Source organism: Pagrus major, chromosome 15 (genome assembly GCF_040436345.1).
Source record: "Pagrus major chromosome 15, Pma_NU_1.0".
Taxonomy (NCBI): Eukaryota; Metazoa; Chordata; class Actinopteri; order Spariformes; family Sparidae; genus Pagrus; species Pagrus major.
Genome location: NC_133229.1, coordinates 14,031,880 through 14,055,110, shown reverse-complemented (window position 1 = coordinate 14,055,110; position 23,231 = coordinate 14,031,880). Strand labels below are relative to the sequence as shown.

General features: G+C 46.0%; 1 protein-coding gene across 6 annotated transcripts in view; it reads right to left on the bottom strand.

The window, feature by feature from the left end:
- fgfr2 (fibroblast growth factor receptor 2) overlaps window positions 1-23,231 on the bottom strand; it is a 41,978-nt gene that overhangs the window by 13,170 nt on the left and 5,577 nt on the right. For 2 of the 6 annotated variants that reach the window (XM_073481919.1, XM_073481920.1), the window contains exons 3-10: window positions 18,356-18,613; window positions 18,003-18,077; window positions 12,981-13,150; window positions 10,879-11,002; window positions 5,812-6,002; window positions 4,583-4,727; window positions 2,683-2,882; window positions 1,807-1,946 (exon numbers count right to left, since the gene is read on the bottom strand). In XM_073481919.1, the coding sequence (XP_073338020.1) occupies window positions 1,807-1,946; window positions 2,683-2,882; window positions 4,583-4,727; window positions 5,812-6,002; window positions 10,879-11,002; window positions 12,981-13,150; window positions 18,003-18,077; window positions 18,356-18,613 (1,303 nt within the window). Of the gene's footprint in view, window positions 1-1,806; window positions 1,947-2,682; window positions 2,883-4,582; window positions 4,728-5,452; window positions 5,592-5,811; window positions 6,003-10,878; window positions 11,003-12,980; window positions 13,151-18,002; window positions 18,078-18,355; window positions 18,614-23,231 lie in introns of all 6 variants that reach the window. The other 4 variants (XM_073481922.1, XM_073481923.1, XM_073481921.1 and 1 more) reach the window with 4 other exon arrangements.

The window sequence follows — 23,231 nt, the reverse complement described above, 5'->3', positions numbered from 1 at the left end:
TCGCTCTCTCTGTTTCAATCTGATTGTGTCTGTGTGAGTGCTTTATTGGCGCGGTGGCTGTAGCCCGTGCCAGGGCAGTAGGTAGGAAGGCAGACATGGCAACGATAATCACCTGATAAAGCCAGGGAGAGGCACTCATTTCTAAACTGTTTACCCTGTCTTGGCATGTTCCAATATACACTCTTTACAAGTCATTACACAGGGCTTAGCTTAGCCCTGACACATTAGCCCGTGACAGATGGAATGCTGGCTTTGTGTTGCCATTCAGGTGTGCCTGACTACAATACTAGATGGAAGTTTAAGTACTATTTCATCGAAAAGCCATGTCACAATAGCTGCTGTGTTAAGCTAGATTGCACATGCTCTTTCACAGCGATCCATCAGAGCCACAGCACCTCTCTGACCTCTGAACTAGCAGTGTACCTCGGTGCTTTCTCATGTGATTGACAGTTGCAGGCCCCACCCCTCAGGCCCGGTGTCCAGGCTATGTAAACACTCACACTGCGCGCCGCAAAGCCTAGGGCCCGAGGCCGGCGCCCTGCTGTAGTAACACAATCCCCTATCTGTCCACACACACTCGCCACGCTCAATGGCAACCATTCTGTCCATCCAGCCACACATAATCAATGTTATTTTTCCTCCACGCAAACGGCAAACGTTAGCATTCCTCAATGTTCTGCAATCCCAACATGATCCCTCAGGCGTTGGAATGACAGGCGAGGAATAAAGACCCAAACAGAGACACACACCCCAGACAAAACATCCCATTTGGCGGGTTCATCAATTAAAATCAAAACTTTTCACCACACTGCCAGTCTGCATGCACACAAGACATGTCCAGCATTACATCAGAAATGTTTTTTCACCGATGAGTGATGGTAAAATTTATGATCAAAGTTTAACGAAAGACAGGCCCTTGTGTTTATGATTTGGGATTTTCCCTTTTCTTTGAAAATCAGCGGTCTCAAGTGGGTATTAAACTATTGTAACCTTTGCAGTCTTATTAAATCCACCCTGGAGCTTATCACTGGCCGCTGCAACTGTGACTAACCGAAACCTCAGCGGTGCTAATTCCTCTGGTATGAAACCGAGCAAACACTCCTAGGCCAAACATGCAGATGAAAGCCGCGAGTGCTAACCAGTAATTAGCGCAGCTTCGTATCTTACCATCAGAAGCATGTGTGTGTGTGTGTGTGTGTGTGTGTGTGTGTGTGTGTGTGCGACTATGTGTGAGTGAGAGTGTGACGTAGCAGCAGCAGTTGTCACAATGAGGCACGGGGCCAAGTTCAGGTCGTTTTACTACTGCACCAACAGATGAATCAGTAGCCTTTACCTCAGCCACTGCAACCATTATTCACCAGTTAGTCATCATTGCCTGCTGTCTATCAGAGTTAATGGCGCTCTTTACCTAGAACAACACTTATCTGATCATTATGCAGCACAGATATAATCAGACAGAAGCTCATTGTGTAGTAATCTAGGTGCTATCTCCTTGTGTAATGCGACCCGTTAGCCAAAGATAGTTGTATTGACATTGAGGACAAGAACAAAGGGTGTAGCGCTTGAAGCTTTCATGCATACTGTCAAACAGCAACTGAATGCAGGCCTTGAATCATGAGTGCTTTATGCAATACAGATGAGCATATAAAAGGATTTTTTTTATCCTTTATGCAAGAGCCGAATCAGATTTACATAATTATGTATTTAGCATTTTGCAATAGACTTTTAATTAGGACTGGGACATAATTTCTAACATCAGTACCAGCAGAATCTCGCAGAAAATTCTGACATATAGTTGCTTCTCACCTGTCTCGGGCAAACTCCCAGCGTGGATCCTCTGGAAGGTCATACTCAGGTATTGGCTCATCGTGCGCAGAGCTCCGCCGCGTCGTGATTCGCACCAGCGGCGTACTGGAGTTCATGGAAGAGCTCGAGTCTGCCGACACCTACAGGAGGAGAGAGATTGGCTGATCACCGCAGTCTGGGTTCAAAGGTCAACTAAAGCTCCAAGGCATCACTAGAGGAGTCGATGTGTACACGTGTGATTGACTGCTGTGCTTTTATTGCAATTACCAGCAATGTTGGTCGGTATGACACATTAATATCCTTAATTTCCATGGTTAATGTTTCAACATTACAGTCAGGTATGTCTCGAGGACAGAGCTTATATTTCAGTGATCATTAAGAAGAGAGAAACAACAGTAATTTTGATGAATGTGTGTTAATCATTCAGGTTCACCGCTGTCCCCGGGGCTCATCTCTCGTCTCTCCACCCAAACCTTACCTTGACACAGGAATCGGGCTCCCCGCAGAATGTTATCCGACACTTTTTGTACCTTTTGGTTTCCCTTGAGGGAAAAGCATGGCTCATACAGAGAGAAAAAATCTGGCTGCATTTTCAGGCAGAGGTGCTAACTTGCTCAGAAATGCATGCTCTCTAAATGAGGCCGGAGGTAGACTGTTTAAAATATCACTATATGTAGTAAGGTGCTTCTTTTTCTCTACAAGATCCACGTAAAAAGCAATAATAGTTATTATATTTATTATATTTATTATATTTTTCAGCATTAGCCTATTATATTTATCCATGTATGAACTTGACTTTGTAGTCCGTCATTATACTTGTGTGTGTTTTTCTCCTCTAGAGGTGTTAGATGCCATTAGAACTCTTTATCTACTTTCTGTTACCTGGCGGCGCAGAGGGATCTGCTTGCTCAGCTTGTGGACCGCTGGTTGGCCCCCGAAGTCGGGTTTCTTTGCCGTGTTCCTCATGCGGCACACCACCACGATGCCCACCATGCAGGCGATGAGGAAGACGCCGGCGCAGTATATCGCGATCTCCACATAGTCTGGGGAAAGGGGCCCTGGGGATTTCTCGAGGGCTGAGGAGAATACAGGGTGAGCAGGCGAAGAAAGTTAGCGGCATGGGTGACACACAGGCACATTTTCCATTTGAATAGACACACATGGGTATCAGACCGGCAAACGCAGAGACAGATGCTCTGGAGATGACTCATGCGTAAATGTAATCACGATCGGCAGGCAAACTAAACACAAATGATTTTGTAGAATCGTCCTCCCTCTCTACTTTCCAGGGAACCAGCACGCCTACTTTTTTAATCTAACAGACCTGTATGAGCTTAAATGTCTCAACAGATTTTAAATCTTGCCTCAGCCAGTAGAGCCAGGCCTGCATATGTCTGCAGTCTGTGCTAATGTTGGAGACACGCGAGCACAAACACAAACACACACCCACGGCCGGCGGAACAATCCGTGCTTCACTTCAGATCGCAAACAAGGGAGAGCGGTGTCCTTGGTGGTTGTATATGGCCTGAACTTCCTGTCGAGGAAATGAGCTTGTGTGTGTGTGTGTGTGTGTGTGTGTGTGTGTGTGTGTGTGTGTGTGTGTGTGTGTGTGCTATTTAAATGGACTGTTCCATAATGCATAGCCCTCCAGACCACAAACAGGGACTCTTGTGCGGCGCAGCCAACCAAGCAGCCCGTCAGCCAGCTGGAGGTGAAGCTACATGTAGGAACCTTTTCTCCTGTCTGTATCTGCTGGTCCAAAAACCACAGCGCGCGCACACACACACAGAAGCCACAGCCTCAAAGGCGCCATGGCTGCGGATAGAGCGCATCAAGGGCAATAAATATTACATATTACTCCCAGAGGAAATGACTCGCCTGTGATCATTACGCTGTATTGTTTACAGACAGAAACAAAACGATTCTCTGGTTGCAGACAGTCAACTACTCTCATCGATCTCGCTTAATGCCCACCCTACTTTTGGCTAGAACTTGAGCAGAAACCTTCGACAGTCTAGCCTGGAGTGAACTTCGGCGGATACTGACACTAAGTTTTATGTGTTTGATCCTTTGGTATGCATAATTACAGGCCAGACATACAGCGACGGACAAAAATAGGATAAAACGAGTTGATAGATGAGAACACACAACATGCAAAATACACTATTTAGAGGCGGAGAGGTTTGGCCCTGATAATCGAGAAAGTCAAGCCAACTTGAAGCGAGTGTTGAGCTTTACCTTTCGACCTTTATTTCAAGGAGAAATAAGGATCTCATAAGAGGCCAATTATCAGAGCCAGGAAAGGGGTGGAGAAGATTTTGTGAGTAAAAAAAACAGTTTATTTGACATGCAGACTCAAAATGTGGCACTTAAAGACTTTCCCTAAAGAGCCGGAGAGAGATGTAACAGAAGGGAAGGAGAAAGGCGGGCGACAAGCCCTCCCCTCCTTTTGGAGTCTGGAGACACTCGAGCTGCTCTGGGAGCTTCACTTCCGTCTCAGAGTTATAATAAGTCGACGGCAAACTGCCCCGTTATCTGCTCAGAGCTTTCAACAGCTCGCCAATCCAGATAATATTATGGAATATATGCTCCTTGCTCTTATGTTACATTGTCTTGGATGTTGACCGTGCTGTTTCATCACAGTAATCTAATATTCGAGCTGTGTGCCTCAGACTCCGGAGGGAGGACTTGCCTTCCGTAGAGGTCATTGAAGTGACATAACCCAGCCGTTTTAGAGAAGAAAAAATGAGAGAGGACAGTATACGAGTGTATATACCTGGAAGCACCGTCAACCAAGCAGTGTGATAGGAGATCCCAATAGAATTACCCGCCAAGCACGTATACTCCCCAGCATCTTCAAATGTTACATTGGGCAAGTAGAGAACTTCTATCTCCTTATCTGTGGTGTTAACACCTGCGGTCTGGGGAGAGGAGAAGAGGAAGAAGGGGAAGAAGAAAGAGGGGGTCGAAGATAAGAGCAGAGGGGGAACGGAAATCGAGAAACAGGGAGGACAAGAACCAGAGGAAGACGAGGGAGAGGGAGAGAGAGAGAAAAAAAAATGAGACCCACAACACCAAAAGAGAAATAAGAGGAGCTGGATGGCGTCCATCGTCGTGGTCCAATCTACAGGAAAGGATGTTGGGAGTTTCCATGGGTGAGGAGGAGGTTTTATAAACACAGATAGAGCCCACTATGCCACCAAAACATGAGGAAGTAGAACCAGTGCACCAAAAATAAAAACCGAAAAAGGTTCCCGTCACCAACAGAACCTGCTAACAGAGTCCACACATCGGACTGGACACATGCACAAACACAGAGAGAGCATGGAGAGCATGGCGCTGCAACACCAAACACCATCTTGACACAGCTCGCAAGAGAGAGAGAAAGATTTAAGGGAAGGCAAAGTGGGATGATAGCTGTGACAATTTCAGTGTCTGGTATGCAGGTCCGACCAGTGCTTCCATGGCGGTCGCAGCTGAAACACAAGGGTCTGACATTAGGAGAAGAGAAGTATCCATGAGCCCCAGGGACCACCAAGAGACCACCAGCAGAACCACCACAGCACAGCAGGTCAGGGGACGAATCCCAGGAAACCACACCAGGGGGGAGAGGAGGAGTAGGTGGGGTTCAGGTCTCAATGGTTACCTGGGACGACAGTGAGCCAGCCCGACTGGTTGGCCTCGCCTATATAATTGGAGACTTTACAGGTATACTCTCCGGCATCTTTCTCCGTCACGTTGTTGAGGGTGAGCATCTCCACGTCCGAGCTGTTAATGCCTGAACGCTGCAATCCACACACACGCACACTTAGACATGAGCATGTACAAAAAATGTATCAGACATCATGACAGCAGCATAGGAGAGAGCAGGAATCACCACCAAGACCTATCAGCTCATAGGGAAGGGAATATAATGATTAGCTCCTGATGTGACTTTCGAAATTCATCCGTGACACCTGCAACCACTGGCAAAAAAGGAAAGAAAGCGGAAGTGTGTGAATTTACCTTCAACACTCGGACATAGGGGTGTCCATCGGGGGCGTAGCGGCTGCCGTTCTGGGTGATGTGTTTTAGCCACTGGATGTGAGGTTGGGCGTCGCTGTAGACCTTGCAGACGAAGCGGGCGTCCTCCCCGACGTGTACAGTGGTGTTGGCTGGGAGGCCAGCCTGGAGAATGGGCCGGTGAGGGGACCGCTCTGTTGAGAGGGGGGGGATGTTACTTACATGGTTCATGACTCAGTCAAATCTGAAATTTTAGGATGTGAAATGCTTGTGGAAAAGCAGAACTTCCCGTACTGTGAGCGCGAACATTTCCCAGCAACCCTAACAAGAAAAATCATGACTGCGCTGCCTCTTTCTTATCTCAGAAACATTTAGAGACTTCCCACAAAACAAAGAGACGGAGGCGTTTATCACTAAAAGATAAGGACCTCGGGTGGAGGAGGACTTCCCTAAAGTAGGGTGTATGTATTGCTTTTGAGTCGGGGCGGGGGTTAAAGCAAAATGATGTGCCAGTCTTGGAAAGTGAAGCACCTTCGCAGCACCCCCACATCACCAGCTATCTGCATTCTTCCACAAGCAAACATTTGGCCTGCGAATCCAAACAGAGCGAGACCTGTTGAACAATGCCCCCTTTCAAACACTACCCCGGCCTTCACAACCCCACTGAGGAGCCCACCAACCCCCACACTGACAGCAACCACCCGCTGCCACCACACACACACACACACACACACACACACACACATACACAAAATGACATCACTCAGCCTGGGGCGCTGAATTGCCTTTCCAAAACAAAGCCTTAAGGTAGGTGCAGGGAATTCATTTGTGTGTGTGTAAGGTCAGGGGGATGGTCAGAGGGTGGAGGCCGGGTTTAAGAAGGAGGGCTAAGAAAGGGAGAATTAGCAGGGAGAGGGAAGGGGAGAATCAACAGATGGAGAGTGAAGGAAGTAGGAGGCAGAGACTTCTTCCATATGTCTGTGTGCCTGCTCGTCTCCCTGCTCCATCTTTCTCAAATCTGTCAGATCAGATGATTCCCACCCCTCCTTCCTCTCTCCCAATCTCCCTCCTCCCTCCTGCACATTCCTAGGGCTTGCCTTGTTTATTGTCTCTCTCCTCCTCTCCTCCATCTTTCACAGGCCTCATCACCCTCACAATCTTTCCCTTACAGAAAGAGGTGATCGACTTCATTCTAAGTTCGTCACGCTCTCATCGTGAGACCTACCAAACAGAATACTGTCTGGCATGAGATGTATTTACTAAAACAGGCTAAAGGAAAAACTCTGTCATGTTGGCAAGACGAACAACTTTTGGAGCAGCCATTTAGAAAAAAAACACACATTTTAACGTTCATTACGGCTGATCCAAATGTTAGCCAGGGCGTTCAGCGCTGCAGAGCCGACAACTCAGACCAAATGACAGAATGAGTGCGCAGCGCGGGAAATTAGGCCACATCATGATTATGGAGAAACCCCAAAACAATAAAAGTTTGTGGAGCAATTCTTGGTTAAATTAGATTAAGGAATAGCACGTGTGTGTCTGTGTGTGTGCATGTGTGTGGGCATGGACAAGTGCAGAGAAGCTCCTTTATGGCCCGTGGACCTCACACGAGAAAAGTACACTTCAGGAGGGAGAAAGGAGAAGAAAAATGAAAGAAGGATTTGAAAATGTAGCCATGTTGTCTTCTCTGTCTGCAGCATGAAATGAGGGAACGGTGACAGAAAAAGCAAACAGGTGGTTTCAATGTATCCAGTGGTGCAATATAACAAAGCACATTTACTTTACAAGTACTAAACTTAAAGGTGTAATATGTAAGAATTGGCCACCAGAATGTATACTCCAAACAAATAGGGGGCAGCATAGCTAGTTTGCTCAGTTAGCCGTGCAGTTAATAGTCTAGACTGGGAGCTTGGAGCACCAAAGAAATGTTAGTGTTTACACCGCTAGCACAGGAGCCCTGGCCTGGGACAGGCTGGTTAGCATGCTAACTTCAGCAGATTTCTCTGCAACACAATACACAGACGACGGAAATGTCAAAACTGTTATTTCTTCAAATTCCTTTGGTTATTTTAGTTATAGTTACTACAAATACTCTTACTTGAGTATTTCCATTTTATGCAACTTTAACTCCACTTTATTTCAGAGGGAATTCTTTTACCTTTCACTTTCAATCTGATGGATGTTTTTAATTCATTTCAGATAAAGATTTTACATGCAACATTTTGGCTAAATGTTTAAGTAAAATTGTTTTTTTTATATCAAAACAGTGGTTTCCAATGTTTTTGGTTTGTGACCTCAAAACAAAACAAAGTGGCAAAATAAAAAAGATTAGCCTTTAAAATTCTCAGATGGTTTGAATGTCTTTAATGCTCAAAGGGGTACATTTGCCCAAAAACTGAAAACAGATCTGTGAGTCTTTGTTTTTTCTTCTATTCTTCTATTTAATCATCTCAGGGCCCCTCAGATTTGAGTAAAAGAAGCTCAGCCTTTTAGTATATTTTGCTGATGATACCTACACGTTTACGTAAGTAAGATTTCGAATGAAATCAAATGAAAGAGCAGCGCCTGTGGTGTCTTTTCATGTTTCCAGTACTTAGTGACCCGTTTCCAAACTGCATCCATTTATCAATTAAGTCATTAGGGGAGATATTTGATGGCCGCGGTGTTGGGATAGAAGAAGAAAGAAGTGTGAGGAGACGGACCAGGGCATTCCATGATGTCCCATGCGAGACGGGTGAACTCTGAGTAACCTGGCGGTTTGGCACACAGGGCCCTAAGGGTCGGGGGGGGGTAGAGGCACAGGAAGAGCGCAGCATGGCAAAGGGTGGCATGGGGCAACTAACAAAGTGCCGCATGGCCACTGGGTGCCACAGCTCTGATTGAAAGAGCCGACGTCTGTTTTGACTCCTCATTTGTGTCTCCTCGACATGTGTGTCTGCTCGTGGATGTCCCACTGCGGCCCTTTTCTCCAGAGGCCAGTTTGAACCAGAAAAGGCTGGTTCCTCTTGGTTTTAATAGCTGATCCTGCAGGTCATTTGGGGAGAAAAAAAGACTGATAAGAACAGCCTTTTCTGTCTCTGTTTCCCCTCCTTTTCTCTTTCTTCCCCTCTCCTCCCTCTGTCCACCCCGCTATAATCGAGGAAAATGAAGCAAGAGGTTGCAGGGGGCAGTGGCTGCGGAGCCAGACATGGAGGGGGTTTACTGCTCTGCAATAAAACAGAACAAAAAAACAGAAATATGCAGGCTGAAGGAGAGCTTTAGCTAACTCCAGAGGGGAGCAGAGCAGGGGGCCAGAGTTGGGGAGCGTGTGTGTGCGCGCGCGTGGACCTTCGTGTGTTTGTGTGCATGTGCCTTTACACTCAGAAACCCTCAGGTATTCAATCTCCATCTGATATAATGAAAACAATACTCCTTATTACCATGGAGACGCTGATCAAAACAGAAGTATGTAATTACAGTAGGTCTGCTCAGGACAATAAAGTCAGTAGGAGAATAATTCTACATACAGACTACTGACGCATGGAGTGACCAGTGGCCCCTAAATGCTCTTATCAAACTGCTGCAGCTGCATGTCCGCCCGGGTTATCTGTGGATTATTGACCAGCCTTTAGAAGAAGAACTGTGTCAGATAAACTTTGATGCGTACTGATTGCCTGTATAGTGGTCTGAGTACAGGCCCGCATCAAATTAAGGGCAAAGTTGCTCGCACACAAACACACATGCACTCATTGATCTACCGCTTCTTTATCCCTCTCCCCTTGTTGGCCCCGCTGCCTATCGATTCTGCAAACTGAGCAGAAAAACACTCTTTGCTTTCTGCGCTCCAAAGGTCACAGTGAAGGGTTGACTGAGTTGGGTCTGAACTCGCTGTAATAGTGCTGAGGTCAGCTATCTGTGTCCTCAGAGAGGGACAATAAACGATCATCCGCTACCAGTTTAACTCCGCATCATACCTCCGCTGACCTTACAGGGTCAGTCCACCCAAATCACACAAAAAAACATATTGTCCCACTTACCTCTTGTGGTACTGAGCCATGCAAATAGTTTCTGTTTTATTAACCAAGGCTGCGGTGCTCAAATCATGGAAAACTGCATTTGAAAAACTGGACAACGATGTGGGTTTTTTTCACTGCTATTCCAAATATTCCACAGAATTCACTGTCAGCAATTTCGAGGAAATGTATCTTCAATAAAAAAGTCGTTCCAGTGAAAACAATTTTTATTTGGGGTGAACTGACCCTTTGAGCTTTAAAGGTGCACTATGTAGTTTTTGGGGAAGGCATTTTTTAATCAGAAGAGAAAGATCTTCATTGACTGATTTTTTTAATGCCTAAACAAACTAAATAAACAAACCGTCTTTGTTTTCATGACTGAATAAACTGAATAAACAAACTGACCTTTAAGGACAACACAGTTTCATACTGTTTTACTTTTGTTTATATCTGGCAGACCCTGCCACCTTTCTAACTTCAGACGGTGTTCTGGGGACCTTATTTTCCTCTGAAACAGCTTGTTTATTCTGTTATGGAAAAAATAAATATTTCCGAGTTTGTGTTATTACCTCATTAATATTGCAAATATTAAAATTCTAAGTTTGAATTTCTTCTCCAAAACGACACACTGCCCCTTTAAAAAATAATTATTTGAGTACATTTTGGCCTGCCTTTAGTTAAGATGGATGATTAGCACAACATATTAAACCAAATACGTTAAAACAACTACAATTTGTCATCACACTACGTCACATGTGCACTATAATTGGACATCATAAACACATAATACCATCATGAAAGTAGGATTTAGCCAAATTAATAAAACATTATGTGAATACAGACGACATTAAAACTGTTGACATGTGCATTTTTGGCAGCGCTCCTCTGCCTGCACCTGCATCCAGAGTGCACCTGGGCAATCAAACACACACACACAGTCACACAGACACACACACCATCCTCACTGTGAGAACTGCCTCCTCCCTCCTCCCCCCTCCTCCATCCCTCCGCTCTGTCTTTGTCCGCCTCACAGGTGTACTCTGAGTGTCTGAGTGTGTGTTTTGCGCATGGTACTGACCCACTACGTCCAGGGTGTAGGTGTGGTTGATGGCTCCGAACTCGTTCTCCACCAGACAGGTGTAGTTGCCCTTGTCAGACGGTACCACGCTCTCCATGATCAGGGTCCAGTGCTGGCTACGCACCTGTGAAGGAGAGGCAGGGGTTTCTTGTTACGAGTGGACAGAAACACCAATAAAGACTCAAACACAGAGACAGGAACAGACATATAGAGGTAGGGGTGAGTGAGGAGGAGGACAGAGGGGATTTGGTTGGAGGAGTGAAGGACGAGAGCTGGAAAACAATATTGAGGCTGATGACAGGTTGATTCCAGCAGACTGACTCTACAGCGTCAGAATATTTTCTTTATTCCTGCAAATAAACTCAACTGCTGGGAAAATATCGTGATTCTATTATTTGTTTTAGTCATTTTGGGGGTTCTCAATAGTAGATAGAGAACTGGATAAAACGGAACTGGATAACATTTTTACAATGCAAAAAAAACCACCTCGTAGAGTCGCACATACTTCCCTTTAATTCTCCTGTCAGTCAATGTTATCGTGGGTAGTAAACCCCACCTTTCCACTTTCAAGCAAACAGTTATTCATAATTATTTACCAAAATAGTTTCACCTCTGCGTGGAATCCACAGGTGTGAGCTAACAAAAGCGTTTCCGTCCGCACACAGAAGCGGGACTGTAGCTCTGCTTGTACAGGCCTACATTTCACACAATGGAGAGATTATGCCACAGGGCCGGGCTCAGGTACGGCTTTTGTCCGACATTTGTTGACAAAAAGAGAGAAATGAGCTGCCCACAGTGTATCTGACAGCCCTGACTGTATCGTTTCCGTCACGTCACGGCTGTTTTTTGTCTCCGATGTAATGAGCCCGCTGAAAGCCAAAGGGAAGCGACATTAGCAGCTACATCAACATAATCTGCTCCTAAACTTTCCTGGCAGGGAGACGTGTTTCCTCATAAAGCGTCAATCATTAACCAGGGGCCTCGGACTCGTTCGGCATCACTGGATCTTTTCATAAATTCATTTTATAACTGTCTGTTTTAACTGTTATTCCACTCTATCAGCACGGCTCGGGCATGCACAGTGAATGCAGCTTGTTTTGGGAGACAAAGAGAGGAATTTAGAAGCAAATATAACTAAACTGCAATCTAAATAGACTCCGTCACAGTAGAGGAATTCTTCATATTAAGGCTCGTTGTAGCCGGTTTCAGGCTTCTTTTTTTTTGTTGCACAAAGAGGAAATAAAACACTACCACATTAGCTTTACTTTCCCATGACATACAGAATCAGGTATTTTCAGCACATATAAATCAACTCAGGCTGTTTATTTCCCAAAACGGGACCGAGGTGAGAGGTGATTTCACAAGTTAAACAAAGCTCTTTTGTTGGAACCACAAGACTGTGAAGAGAAAGTCATACTCATTTAAGTCAGCTACTGATGTGGAATTAAAGTGATGAGGTCTAAAATTGTCACTGCTTTGTTCCTCTTTCCAAGAATTAGGGGATGCACCTGAGTTCGTTTATAGTTTTAACTTTAAGTGAGTTTCCTTTTTCCTTTTCGCAGAACTGCACAAACTTCAACCAGCTCCTCAACAGTGTTTGTGAATCACATTTCGTAACAACAGAATCACATGCTACAATCACATACTCGTCTCCGACCGAAGCCAGTGAGACCTGTTCTCCCTGATTGAGTTACCTCAGCATTCTCAACTCACTTCAACCCTGACGCTACCTCCTCTCTCTATACGTTACTGTCTGGGGGCATTTAACCCTTAAGTCCCGGGCTTAAGTTTCTAATTGTTGGGGGTAAAGAAGCATTTCGAGTTACAGTGAGAGGCTCTGCAAAGTATCCTGGTGAGAGGAGGCGCACGGATGAGCAATTCCAATTTCACACCAGAAACCCTGCCCTCGTTTCCTCTGTGTACTCTCCTCCCGGCTCTCCAGTGAAGGGTGGAAAAGGGGGTGAAAGGACAGCCGGGGAATGATTGGAAGAAGGAGGCTTGACTTGAGGTCCCGTGTAAATACATTCAGAAAAAGCAGTAAAAGGCAAGAGAAAGTAGTGACATTTGTAATAAAAAGGATGATGTATGACTGTTTATCCTACCTTATACCCTCCCATGCGGTCCTCTTGGCGGAAAGGCCTGCTGTTTTTAAGCCAGCGCAGCTTGGGCCGGGGGTTGCCTCCTGCAGCACAGCGGAACTTGACTGTGTTGGCAGCTGGCACCGCATGCAGCTTCTTCTCCATCTTTGCTGACGAGGTCCAATACGGAGCGCCTACGACCAGAGAACAGTTGGTGTTGAGATTTCCTAATCACGTCCTCCTCAGCATTAACAGTTTGGCTTCAGGGGCCTTGGAGCGGCTAAAGGCAGATATACATGGAAGCGTGACTGCAGAGGAGCCAAACCTGAACAACCCCCACATCCCCTCCTCCACCCTCCCACCCTCCCTGACCCGCCGTCTGCCTAACACAACCCAGAACTCCACACTCACACAGTTAAATAAAAACACACACTTTCCCTGTAGGCTCAGCGGGGTGTTGCAGAGGGGGAAAAAACATCAGCTCTGAGGGGAGAATGTGCCTGGGCGTTGCCAAGAGGGTAACTAGACCATCACATTCAATTTCATCTCATTCCACTTAGCAGCTTTTTTTCTCTCCCTCCACTTCCTCCAATTACCATAGCTCCCCTGTTTATCTGCCTGTCACTTGGCGAGATATGGACGGCAGGGCCAGGGATGCTTATCACCTCTTGGAAAATCATTATGCTCCGTCAGGGGAGAAAATGAATGTCACGTTTAACGAAGGATGCATACTTTTTTCCAGATGTTATCAACCAAATTGTTACCACTACTCCTACTGAAATCTGTCACCTTCCCTGTGTTTTGTCCATTCCCTAGTTCCCTCTTTTTCTCAGTCAGCTGGATTTTCCTCCGAGCACCCCCCCTCTCCCAAACAGCCCTTTCTCTCTGCACCTGGGAGCGTGATCGCCTAAGCAGATGGGGCTCAGAGGGGAAGAGAAACTCAAAGTCAAACAACAACCCAAACGGTCTTCCACACCATCACTTCCTCTCCAAATAGCAGGAGTACAAGCAACAGAGGGACTACCCACAGATAAGGCCACTACTGGCTGCAGAATGACCCTCAGACATAAGTTAACATCCCAGGAGAGTATCCGCTTTCAGTGCCCTCCCTCCACTCTCTTTCCCGCCTGTCCAATCTGCATACTATCAGACACCTCCCATCATTTTCTCTGGCACGCACAGCCGGACAAGTCGCGCATACTTGGATAGTAAAGTCAGTAAACAGAGCTCTTCCTTCCTGAATAGATGCATATGTTAAGAAAACTATAATTAGTCATTCTTCCTCTTCCTTCTCACTCTCACTATCTGCACTCCTCTTCCTGCATCTTCACCTCTCAGTCCCCTCCCTGTCATCACTCTATCCTGCTCAGACAGAGACAGATTAGGTGGAGACTGGCCCATTGCGAGGCCGTCTCTCCGAAACGACCTCCGACCTCAAACTGGCAGCCAGGTTGGAGGATGAGGTTGGGACATGAAAGGTGAGCGGTGCTGTTTCCCATGCTCTCCGTCCGGAGGGGCAGCACTTCAAACGAGACGACCCTCAGACCTCTCTCCAGATGAAGCCAAACTCTCACTGACGCCCAACTGCTGTGGACTCCAGGAGCCCCCGCCTCCCCCAAAGCCCCGTGCATCCGGATCCCCACTCATGGCTGTTTATCCTAAGCTGGCCTGGGGTGAGCTGAGGTTATCTAACTCCTGAGAATGAGTCAAGATTTTTTTCTCTCTCTAAGTTCCTCCAGAGAGCTAAATCCAACAGTGACCCAATCGTTGAAATGATTTCTTGTTCTTTACTATGTATCTGTGCAAGCTGGACATGGCAACTTTGTACACCGGATTATCAGGGTCACACGTTGGGAGATTTTCAAAAATACAGCTTCAAAAATGTTTGTCCTGTAAAACAATAAAAAAAGCAACTTTGTTTTCAGCTTTGTGCCAATGCATTTTTTTCACGAGCCCAAACATTTCTGACATGGTTTGTTTTGTGCTGCTGAATCCTGGTTGGTTTACAGAAATGTGTGACATCAACTTTTTCCAATTGATTCCCACCCATTTCAAAAAAGTGAGAAAATAAAAATACTCAAATGTGGGGAAACAGCCAAAACTGTTCAAACTTTGGCAGGAAATTGCATGCTCATGAAGAACTGCATTACCCACTACAAGGCACAGATTAAGTACAAAGGTTTTGAGGGCCTTTAAAATGTTTTAGTTGAAACCTTTTTTAATTGCATTGCAACTTTTTCTTGCACCTTATATTTTTATTTTCTATACCTTTTTGACTTTTTTCTAGAAATTACTTTATCTTCATACTATAACATTTTTCTCATACTTTAATATGACTTTTGTTTTTTTCCTTCAAAATGTGACTTGATTTTAGCTCAGTTGCCATAATCTTCAACGTATAGTTGTTAACATAACAGCAGATAACAGGACATCAAAAAAGATTGAACATTTTTGCCATTAACAGCAGAAAAAGCTGTTCTCTCTGGGCTGTGCACGAGTGCTTTATGTCTCAGTCTGAACTTTTTTGTCACAACTTTAATTATGTTGGTAAAATTACTATTCTATCTATTCTTCCATGACAATCCTGACATATGCAACTTTAACTAAAGGAGAGGAGAGGCATGGTGACCATGAGGGATGATGTAAACAACAATGAGTTAAGTCGTCAGCAGGACTGAATGCAAAGCTCCACGTGGCTCTTTAACTTCATCATGACATCAGTGCTGCCCTCCACCACCACCCCCACCACCCCTAACACAGCTTCCCCTCACAGATCCCTGTAGAGGCTCCTCCACGTCTCCTCCAATAACACCACCCTCTGCTGATGATGGACAAACACTGGACTCGCTCCCTTTTCAGCTTTTTTCTACCGGCTTATGTTCTTCAATCTTCTACACAGAGTCAAATCAAAATGCTCTGTTTTGCCGTGGCTTGATGCCCAAACCATTCTGAGAGCTCCAGAAGAAAAAAAAATGAAGCTACACCCCACACTCTCCGCTCTCATTCCCTCCCACGCCTACATGCACCCTCCTCCCTCGCTCCAGTCCTCGGCCCAAGGCCAAGGCTCCACGCCATGCTCAGAGAAGTGCTGGTACCGATCCAACAAACCCCCCAACCCCCTCTGCCTCTTTTCCCCTCTCCTCTTCTTCCCCCCTTTTCTTTTAATAATAATCTCGGTTTTGAATTTTCAGAAACACACACAGCGAGAAAATGTGACTGTACTGCCAGAACAGCTTTCTCTTTGTTTTCAAACAGCTTATTACCACCAGAATGGCTGGATCTTTTCCCTTTCCCCCAAATTTTTTCCTCTTGCTGAGTTCCTCTCTCTCCCCCATATTTAATGGATTTCAGGCAATTACAGTCAACCCAAAAGTGGAGGAGGAGGGCTCACGGTGGGACGCAATGCGTGTGGAGAATTTTAACAAGATGTGGAAGCCCTCGGCTTTGCATCGGCGAGCGATGTGTGCGCGAACGCATGCTGGTGTGCACGTGGCTACATAAACACATTACTACCCCAGATACTCACCAACACATAGACAATTCGGGGAAAACTTTCTCTTTCTCTCTCTCTCACTCTTTCTCTCTCTCACACACACACACACACACACACAGGCCCATCAGGTGGGTAACTGGGTCCAGATGGGCGTCTTTCATAATGGATGAGCCCAGCTGACTGACTGGCTGGCTGGCTCCATGAGGCCCGACTACCTGAGGGACACTAGCTAAAGGAATGTCAGGAATCTCTGTATTCCCTACAGACACACACACGCACACACGCACACACACACACACCAATCTCACAGAATAGGTCTACACAGGAATGCTAAGATATAGAATCGCAAAGATACGGGTGCTGGGAAGCGCTGCCATGAGTTTTGGCATTGCTTACAGCTGTCTCCTCCCGATCCCGAAAGAATACAGACCGTCCGCTCTCTCTCCTTAATCATAATCGCACAGTCTGAACTGTGCTAATAAGCAGTGACAAAGCTAAGTAGATTATTTCACTTAGGGATTAAGTCTTTGTAAGTGTTTGGCTATCACAACCAGCATTCCAGACATAAGTTCTGACATGCCAGTGTAGAGACTGTTCATGGAGTGTGCAGACCAGGACATATGTAAGATTTTTTTAGACTTTCTTTTACTTTAAAATGTTGATTCATTTTTTATCTTTTTGACATGTGTCTTCGGTGCGACATATCTGCTGGTTTCACTGAAATTTTATAAACCTTTTGCCTAGATTTCCTTTTACTTCCCAAATGCTACTGTAGAAAGGACAATGCGGTTATTTTCGTATGAGAATGGAGCTCATGCTTTTGCAATGCATTCTGTATCTAGTTGTCCTCTGTGGTATTGTAGAAGGATCAGCCAGACTTTGTACTCCGATATACTTTTTGCATCTCATTATCTTATGTAAATGGAAATGTATGTTAGAGTTTTGTACAGTGGGATTGTGACTGCTTGTGCCCATTGTTGTTGACTTTTTTAAGTGTATTTGTATTTGGGGAATGTGACCTTGCTGGATTCTCCACTAATCAGTACCTGATTATTTAAAGATACAATATGTAGGAACTGGCAACCTGGTGAATTGATACTCCAAACAAATAGGGGCAGAGAAACCGCTAACTGTTAGCTAGTTAGCTCAGTTACTCATGCAGCCAGAAGGGGAACGCACCAGGAGAGTGCTGGTCTTGTTAACACTGCAAGCACAGGAGCTTTGGCAGGGGCTAGCTGGTTAGCATCTAAAACAAAGCATTGACCTCAATGTCAAAACTGTTACTGTTACTCTTACTCTGATATTCTGATTTTTTTTATTTTAAATGTTTTTTTAATTTAAACTAATATTCTTCTTGTATCCTGATGTAAAAAAAAAAGAGCAATATAACGGACAGAGAAAGTGATCATGGAGACAAAACAGGGTCAGATCCGTGCCCCCCCCACAGACTTCTAAAGTGCCTTGCTCATGGGTGCCTAAACTATGGGAGTTGGTGAGGAAGGGTAGCGCATCGTTAACTCATTCATCCCTCCTTTCGTTCCTCCCATACTCACTTATCTGCTCTCCGTCCGCCCCAGTGTCCTCCGATCGCTCTGTATCGTCCTCATCATCCCCCGACGAGATGGCATCTGCACAGAGTAACCACGGTTACTGCCACCCTTTCGCAACTCGCACACACTCATACACTATCGCATGCACAAATGTTCATGCAGTCGCAAATTTGCACACACAAATTTGTATAATAAAAGATGCCAAAGTTGGGCCCTTTTCTGATATATCTGGTCGTTCGCTGCTGGAGTTGTACACACACACACTCACTAGACCCTGCTCCATGGCCACGTTGTGGACTCAACCAAGCTTTGTCCATCTCTACATGTCCAAAGTCCCTGTCTTCTCCCTGACTCACCTGTGACATTCACTATGAAGCAGACCGTGTCTTTGCCCACGCTGGTGCAGGTGTACAGGCCTGAATCCTTGGGCGTGGCATCACGGATCTGCAGCACCTCCTGCTCTATCAGCGTGCGGTTGTTGGTGCCCAGAGAGCTGCCGTCTTTGGTCCAGGTGATGGTCCCCGTCGGCGGCAGAGGGCAGCTCAGCTTCAGCAACTCCCCCGGGTGCACTGAGCACACCGTGGGCTTAGAAATTTGGTATTTGTTCGATGCGTCTGCAGAGCGAGTGGGGGTGGGAGGAGGGGGAGGAGGGTGAAGAGGGTTGGGGCGAAGGACAGAGTGGAGGAGGAAGAGGGTGCACAAGAAGGAGGAAAGAGAGGTGGGAGAGGAAGAAACAAGCCATAGTTTAAGAAACAAAAACACCACATAACCCCCAATGGATGCACTTAAATCAACTTAATGCAGGAGGAGCATTACAGAAAAGAGGAGACCCATTTTTTAAACCGTCACACCAACTTGTCGTTACCACAAACTCCCAGTCAGACATCTGAAATGTAGCCCTTAGAAAATACCACTGTTCTGTTATCAAGTGTGCAGTGTGATTGCCGTTTATAGATTCAAGAGCATGCAGTTACGGCCACAGAAGCATGTGAAGAGAAAAAAAACAAAAAAAACAATCAATGCTTTGCGAGCAGGTGAGAATTGGACATCAATGTGTTGAGAGACAGCCCCACCCTCCTCCTCAACCACCCGGTCCTTTTAGCATAGATACCAAGCAGCCAGTGTGTGTGGGTGAGTAGGAGCAGCGCAGACAGATCTCTGCAGCCTAAAAAAAGGTAATAAAACTCCAGCGTGTCTGCCCATCAGAAAGGAAAGCAGCCAGAAAGGTCTAAGACGGAAGTGGTTGTCAGGCAGGGGAAGGGAGAAGAGGGAGGAGAGGGGGCGCTTTTTACTGTTTTTGGGCTTTTCTCCGGCTCTGACTGTACACCTTAGCTTCGAAAACCTTGACCTGGCTGTAGCCTTCTGTTTTCCATCTCTCGATTCTTGATTGTCTTTCAGAACACGGCCATGGAGGATCTACAACCCAAGCGCAGGATCTGCCGGCCAAGGCAGGGAGCAAGAAACTCCTCAAGATTCCAAAGTGCATAAAACCTTCACTTCTGGGAGACAATCCAAGTCCGCCTGTGAGTGCATGTGTGTACATCATGTCCCCTAACTTGTACGACTGCACGGGGAGAGCGAGGTGAATGTCGAATATATGAGAGGGAGTTCGGAGTGTCTGTAGCTGAGACCGCATGTCTACATCATTCGTGCTCAAAAACTCTAGACTGTGACTGAATGTTGAGCAAAAGGGGGAAAACCTGCCTGAAATACAAGCTGGCTTCTGCCACATATAGCAAGGCCAATTCCAATCACCCTGAGGCTTTTGCCTCACACACACACATTCATGCACAAATGTGTACATCCACGGTGAGAAAACACTAGAAAGATCTTTTTATTGTCGAACAAAAATGTCTACATCTGTGCGTGTGTTTTCTCTTCAGAAGGAACTGAAGGAAAGAGAGGTATTAGAAAGATTTAAGGGGGAAAGTTGCAACAATGGAAACGAGACAGCCGGCGATGAGGGTATATGTTGTGTGACTGATGGTTGATAGGTGATAATTATAGAGGCAGTGGCACTCCCAGCCTTTCCCGTACCTCAATACACCTTTTCAACAACGTTCCACCCCCATTATGTGCCCTGTGCGTGTGTTAAATGTAAAGTATACACACACACACATACACACTCGCCTCGACAGGAAGGGAAAGTCATTGCACTGCAATCCAGCGGTCGAGGCATGTGCGCAAGCCTCTAAACGTTCCCCTTGGGCATGTAGACACACAGGTATAGTTCCTGTATTGTCTTTTTTCTCTCTCTCTGTTTCCTTCGATCCGGAAATAATTAACCCCTCCTTCGCTGCTCCCCCCAGGACTGAGTGTGTGGTCTGATAAGAGGTGGAGCTCCAGTGCTGATTGATGGGAGCTGTCTCCGCTACCTTTTTTACGACACGGTTTTCTACACCGGAGGCCACTGCCTTTGCTTTGTCATTATTACTTTTCCCTTTATCGTTTCATTTAGGGTTGTCGTGATTTAGAGATGGCGTAACTGCCAGGACACAAAGCAGGGCAGGTATGGACAACTTCAAGATGATGAAGCCCCTCGGTGAGGCTGACTTAGCAACGAAACACCTGGAACACTCAAACACACACAAACACACACACAGGCTGCACTGTCTGTCAGCATATTGAAGAGAAAGGGAGGGACCTGATGTGCTTCATAGAAAGATGATACTCATACAGAAAGGAAAGGAAAGGAAAGGAAAGGAAAGGAAAGGAAAGGAAAGGAAAGGAAAGGAAAGGAAAGGAAAGGAATCTCTCCAAATGGTGCGTCTGATTAAAGAAAGCACGCACGTGTTAGTTCTGCCTTCATCATTGTCTTATCTCTGCTGTGTCCATCTGTCCCCCTCCATCAACCCCTCCTTCTCCTCGTGTTGCTGCTGCCTTCACTCCCCTCTTTCACCTTCCCTCCAGCTTTTTGCCCTCTCCTTCCCCCTTCCCACACATCTCCACCCCCTGCTCCCACCCCGCTGCTGACCCCGCTGACCTAACCCTGACCCTTCCCAAACCTGTTGACACCTCCAACCTGCCTGATTGTTCATGGGAACCTGTGTCACAGAAACACACACACAGAAGAAGAAGCCTTTGTCACACTGGGAAAATAAATATATCGAGGTGCACCTTAATAAATGCATGTATCAGACACTCACACACACACCTTTCTTCACTTGAAGAGAGTTTACAAGAGTCCAGGGATGCATGCTGAGTTGAAGAGTTGAAACACTTCACTGCAGATTTTTCATCTCTGCAAAGTTTCCTCCCCCTCTGCACCACAGGAGGGGGCGGGAGCCTCTCTATCTCTCTCACACACACATACATGGTCTCACTTTTGCTCAATTTCAACCCAACAGCCTCTCCTCTTCTCTCCCTCCATCACCACTGTCATTTCACCTCTCTTCTCCTGAAGCACATCTCCATTTCAAAACTCATCTCTCTCCCTCTGACAGCTTTTACAAGTGTCTATCAGGTGTGATAGATTCGGCCTGTCCGCTCCTCGCTATCTCTTCGTCCTCAATCGCACCATCTCGGCTGACAATAATTAGTCTCGCAGAGTGTCTGTGGCAAAATGCAGCGAGCAATTCTCGCCTAAGTCCCCTTGACGTCCGCTCGGCCCGTCTGTCTTTCTGTCTGTTTGTCCAGCAAAGTAGTGATGCTGGCAAAGTGGCGAGGGCGGAGTTTTGAGATTTTCCTACATAAATGATCTCATGAGTTTACTTCTGCAGAGAGGCACATTGGGCTGCAAGTCTATTCTCCCTTCTCCTCCCTGTCGCGTTCTGCACAACGGGGTAGTCGGACTAAATGTAATGACTGCCATCTTGGAGGCACACACTCAGCATGCACGCAGACACACACACACACACACACTGCCAAATCACATTATCTCTGCTGCCCTTCTTATCCCTCCTTTTTTCCTCTCCTCTTTCCTCTGTATCCTCCTCACGCAGTCACATCCCAGGACTTTTCTCCCCTGTTTTTGTCTCTCCCTCTTTTCTGATGTCCTTTCACATTCAAATCCCTCCTTAGCTTTTTTTTTTTTATTATGACAAAGGAGCAGCTCCAAGAACTGGCTCCCGCTGGCGTCCATGGCAACAGCCCCCTCCGGTTGGCCCACCCCCTTCACCCCTCATCAAGGCATTCCCTGAACCCCAACCGACCCCTTTAACCCACTGGCTACCCTTTATCTGCAAAATCTTCTTAGGTTGAAGAACTTGTGACCTCAGCGTAGAGATTCCCTCTGGTGATGAATTAAATCAACTGAATGTATAAACTAAGGTTGCAACTAACTTCATTATCGATTAATTAAAAAAAAACTGTTAATAAAGTGCCCATTACAACTTCCCAGTGCTCAGGGTAACATCTTAAAATATCTTGTTTTGTTCAACAAACAGTCAACAACCCAAGAAATTCAGTTTACACTGACATAAAACAGAGAGAAGGAGCAAATATTCATACTTGAGACAACTTCTGCCACTTTTGTGTCTTACTCGATAAAAGTGACTGAGTTTGTTTGTTTAGTTTGTTTAGGCATAAAAGATGCGAAGGTGAAAGTGAGGGTTAGAGTTAGGTAAGTCTTTCTCTTCTAATTAAAATGTCTTGCCCGAAACTACATAGTGCACCTTTAAGGCTGATGCAGGAATCAAATCTGTGACTTTTCAGATCTCTCATCCCACAACTACAGTCCTACAAGCACTGCAACTATCACTGCAAATGTCAGTGCAGTGTTGTATAGTTAACATGCATCCTAATTGAAAATAGTAGGATATCTGCAGTGTCACAGAATTTGACAAGAATTTCATATAAAATGTGTCTAGTTTCTTTGTCTATAGAGAAACTAGACTCTAGCCATCCCTGGCTCAGACTCCTCTCTGCCGTACACCGGACCGTCCACTGCGACCTGAGGCACAAGCTGGCACAGGTAGCAACTCTTCCCAGCCTCTTATCAGGCAGGTGTGAGATTGAACGGTGGAGTGACAAGGTATTTTCTGGCACATCCGCCAAGGCAAATAACAGTCCACACACACACTCTAGCGCACACTCACAATCACCAACACACTCAAACCTTCAAGATTAACACCAGCCAACGGCAGGCTAATAAAAGCCATTGTGTGGAGGCTGTATATTCAGCCCCCTCTGGTCGCACCACCGGCCGACACACTGCGTTTGTTTGGAGTTCACTTCCATTGCCATCGCCACAGTCACACACACACAGTGTCATTAACCGGCCAGCTGACACTT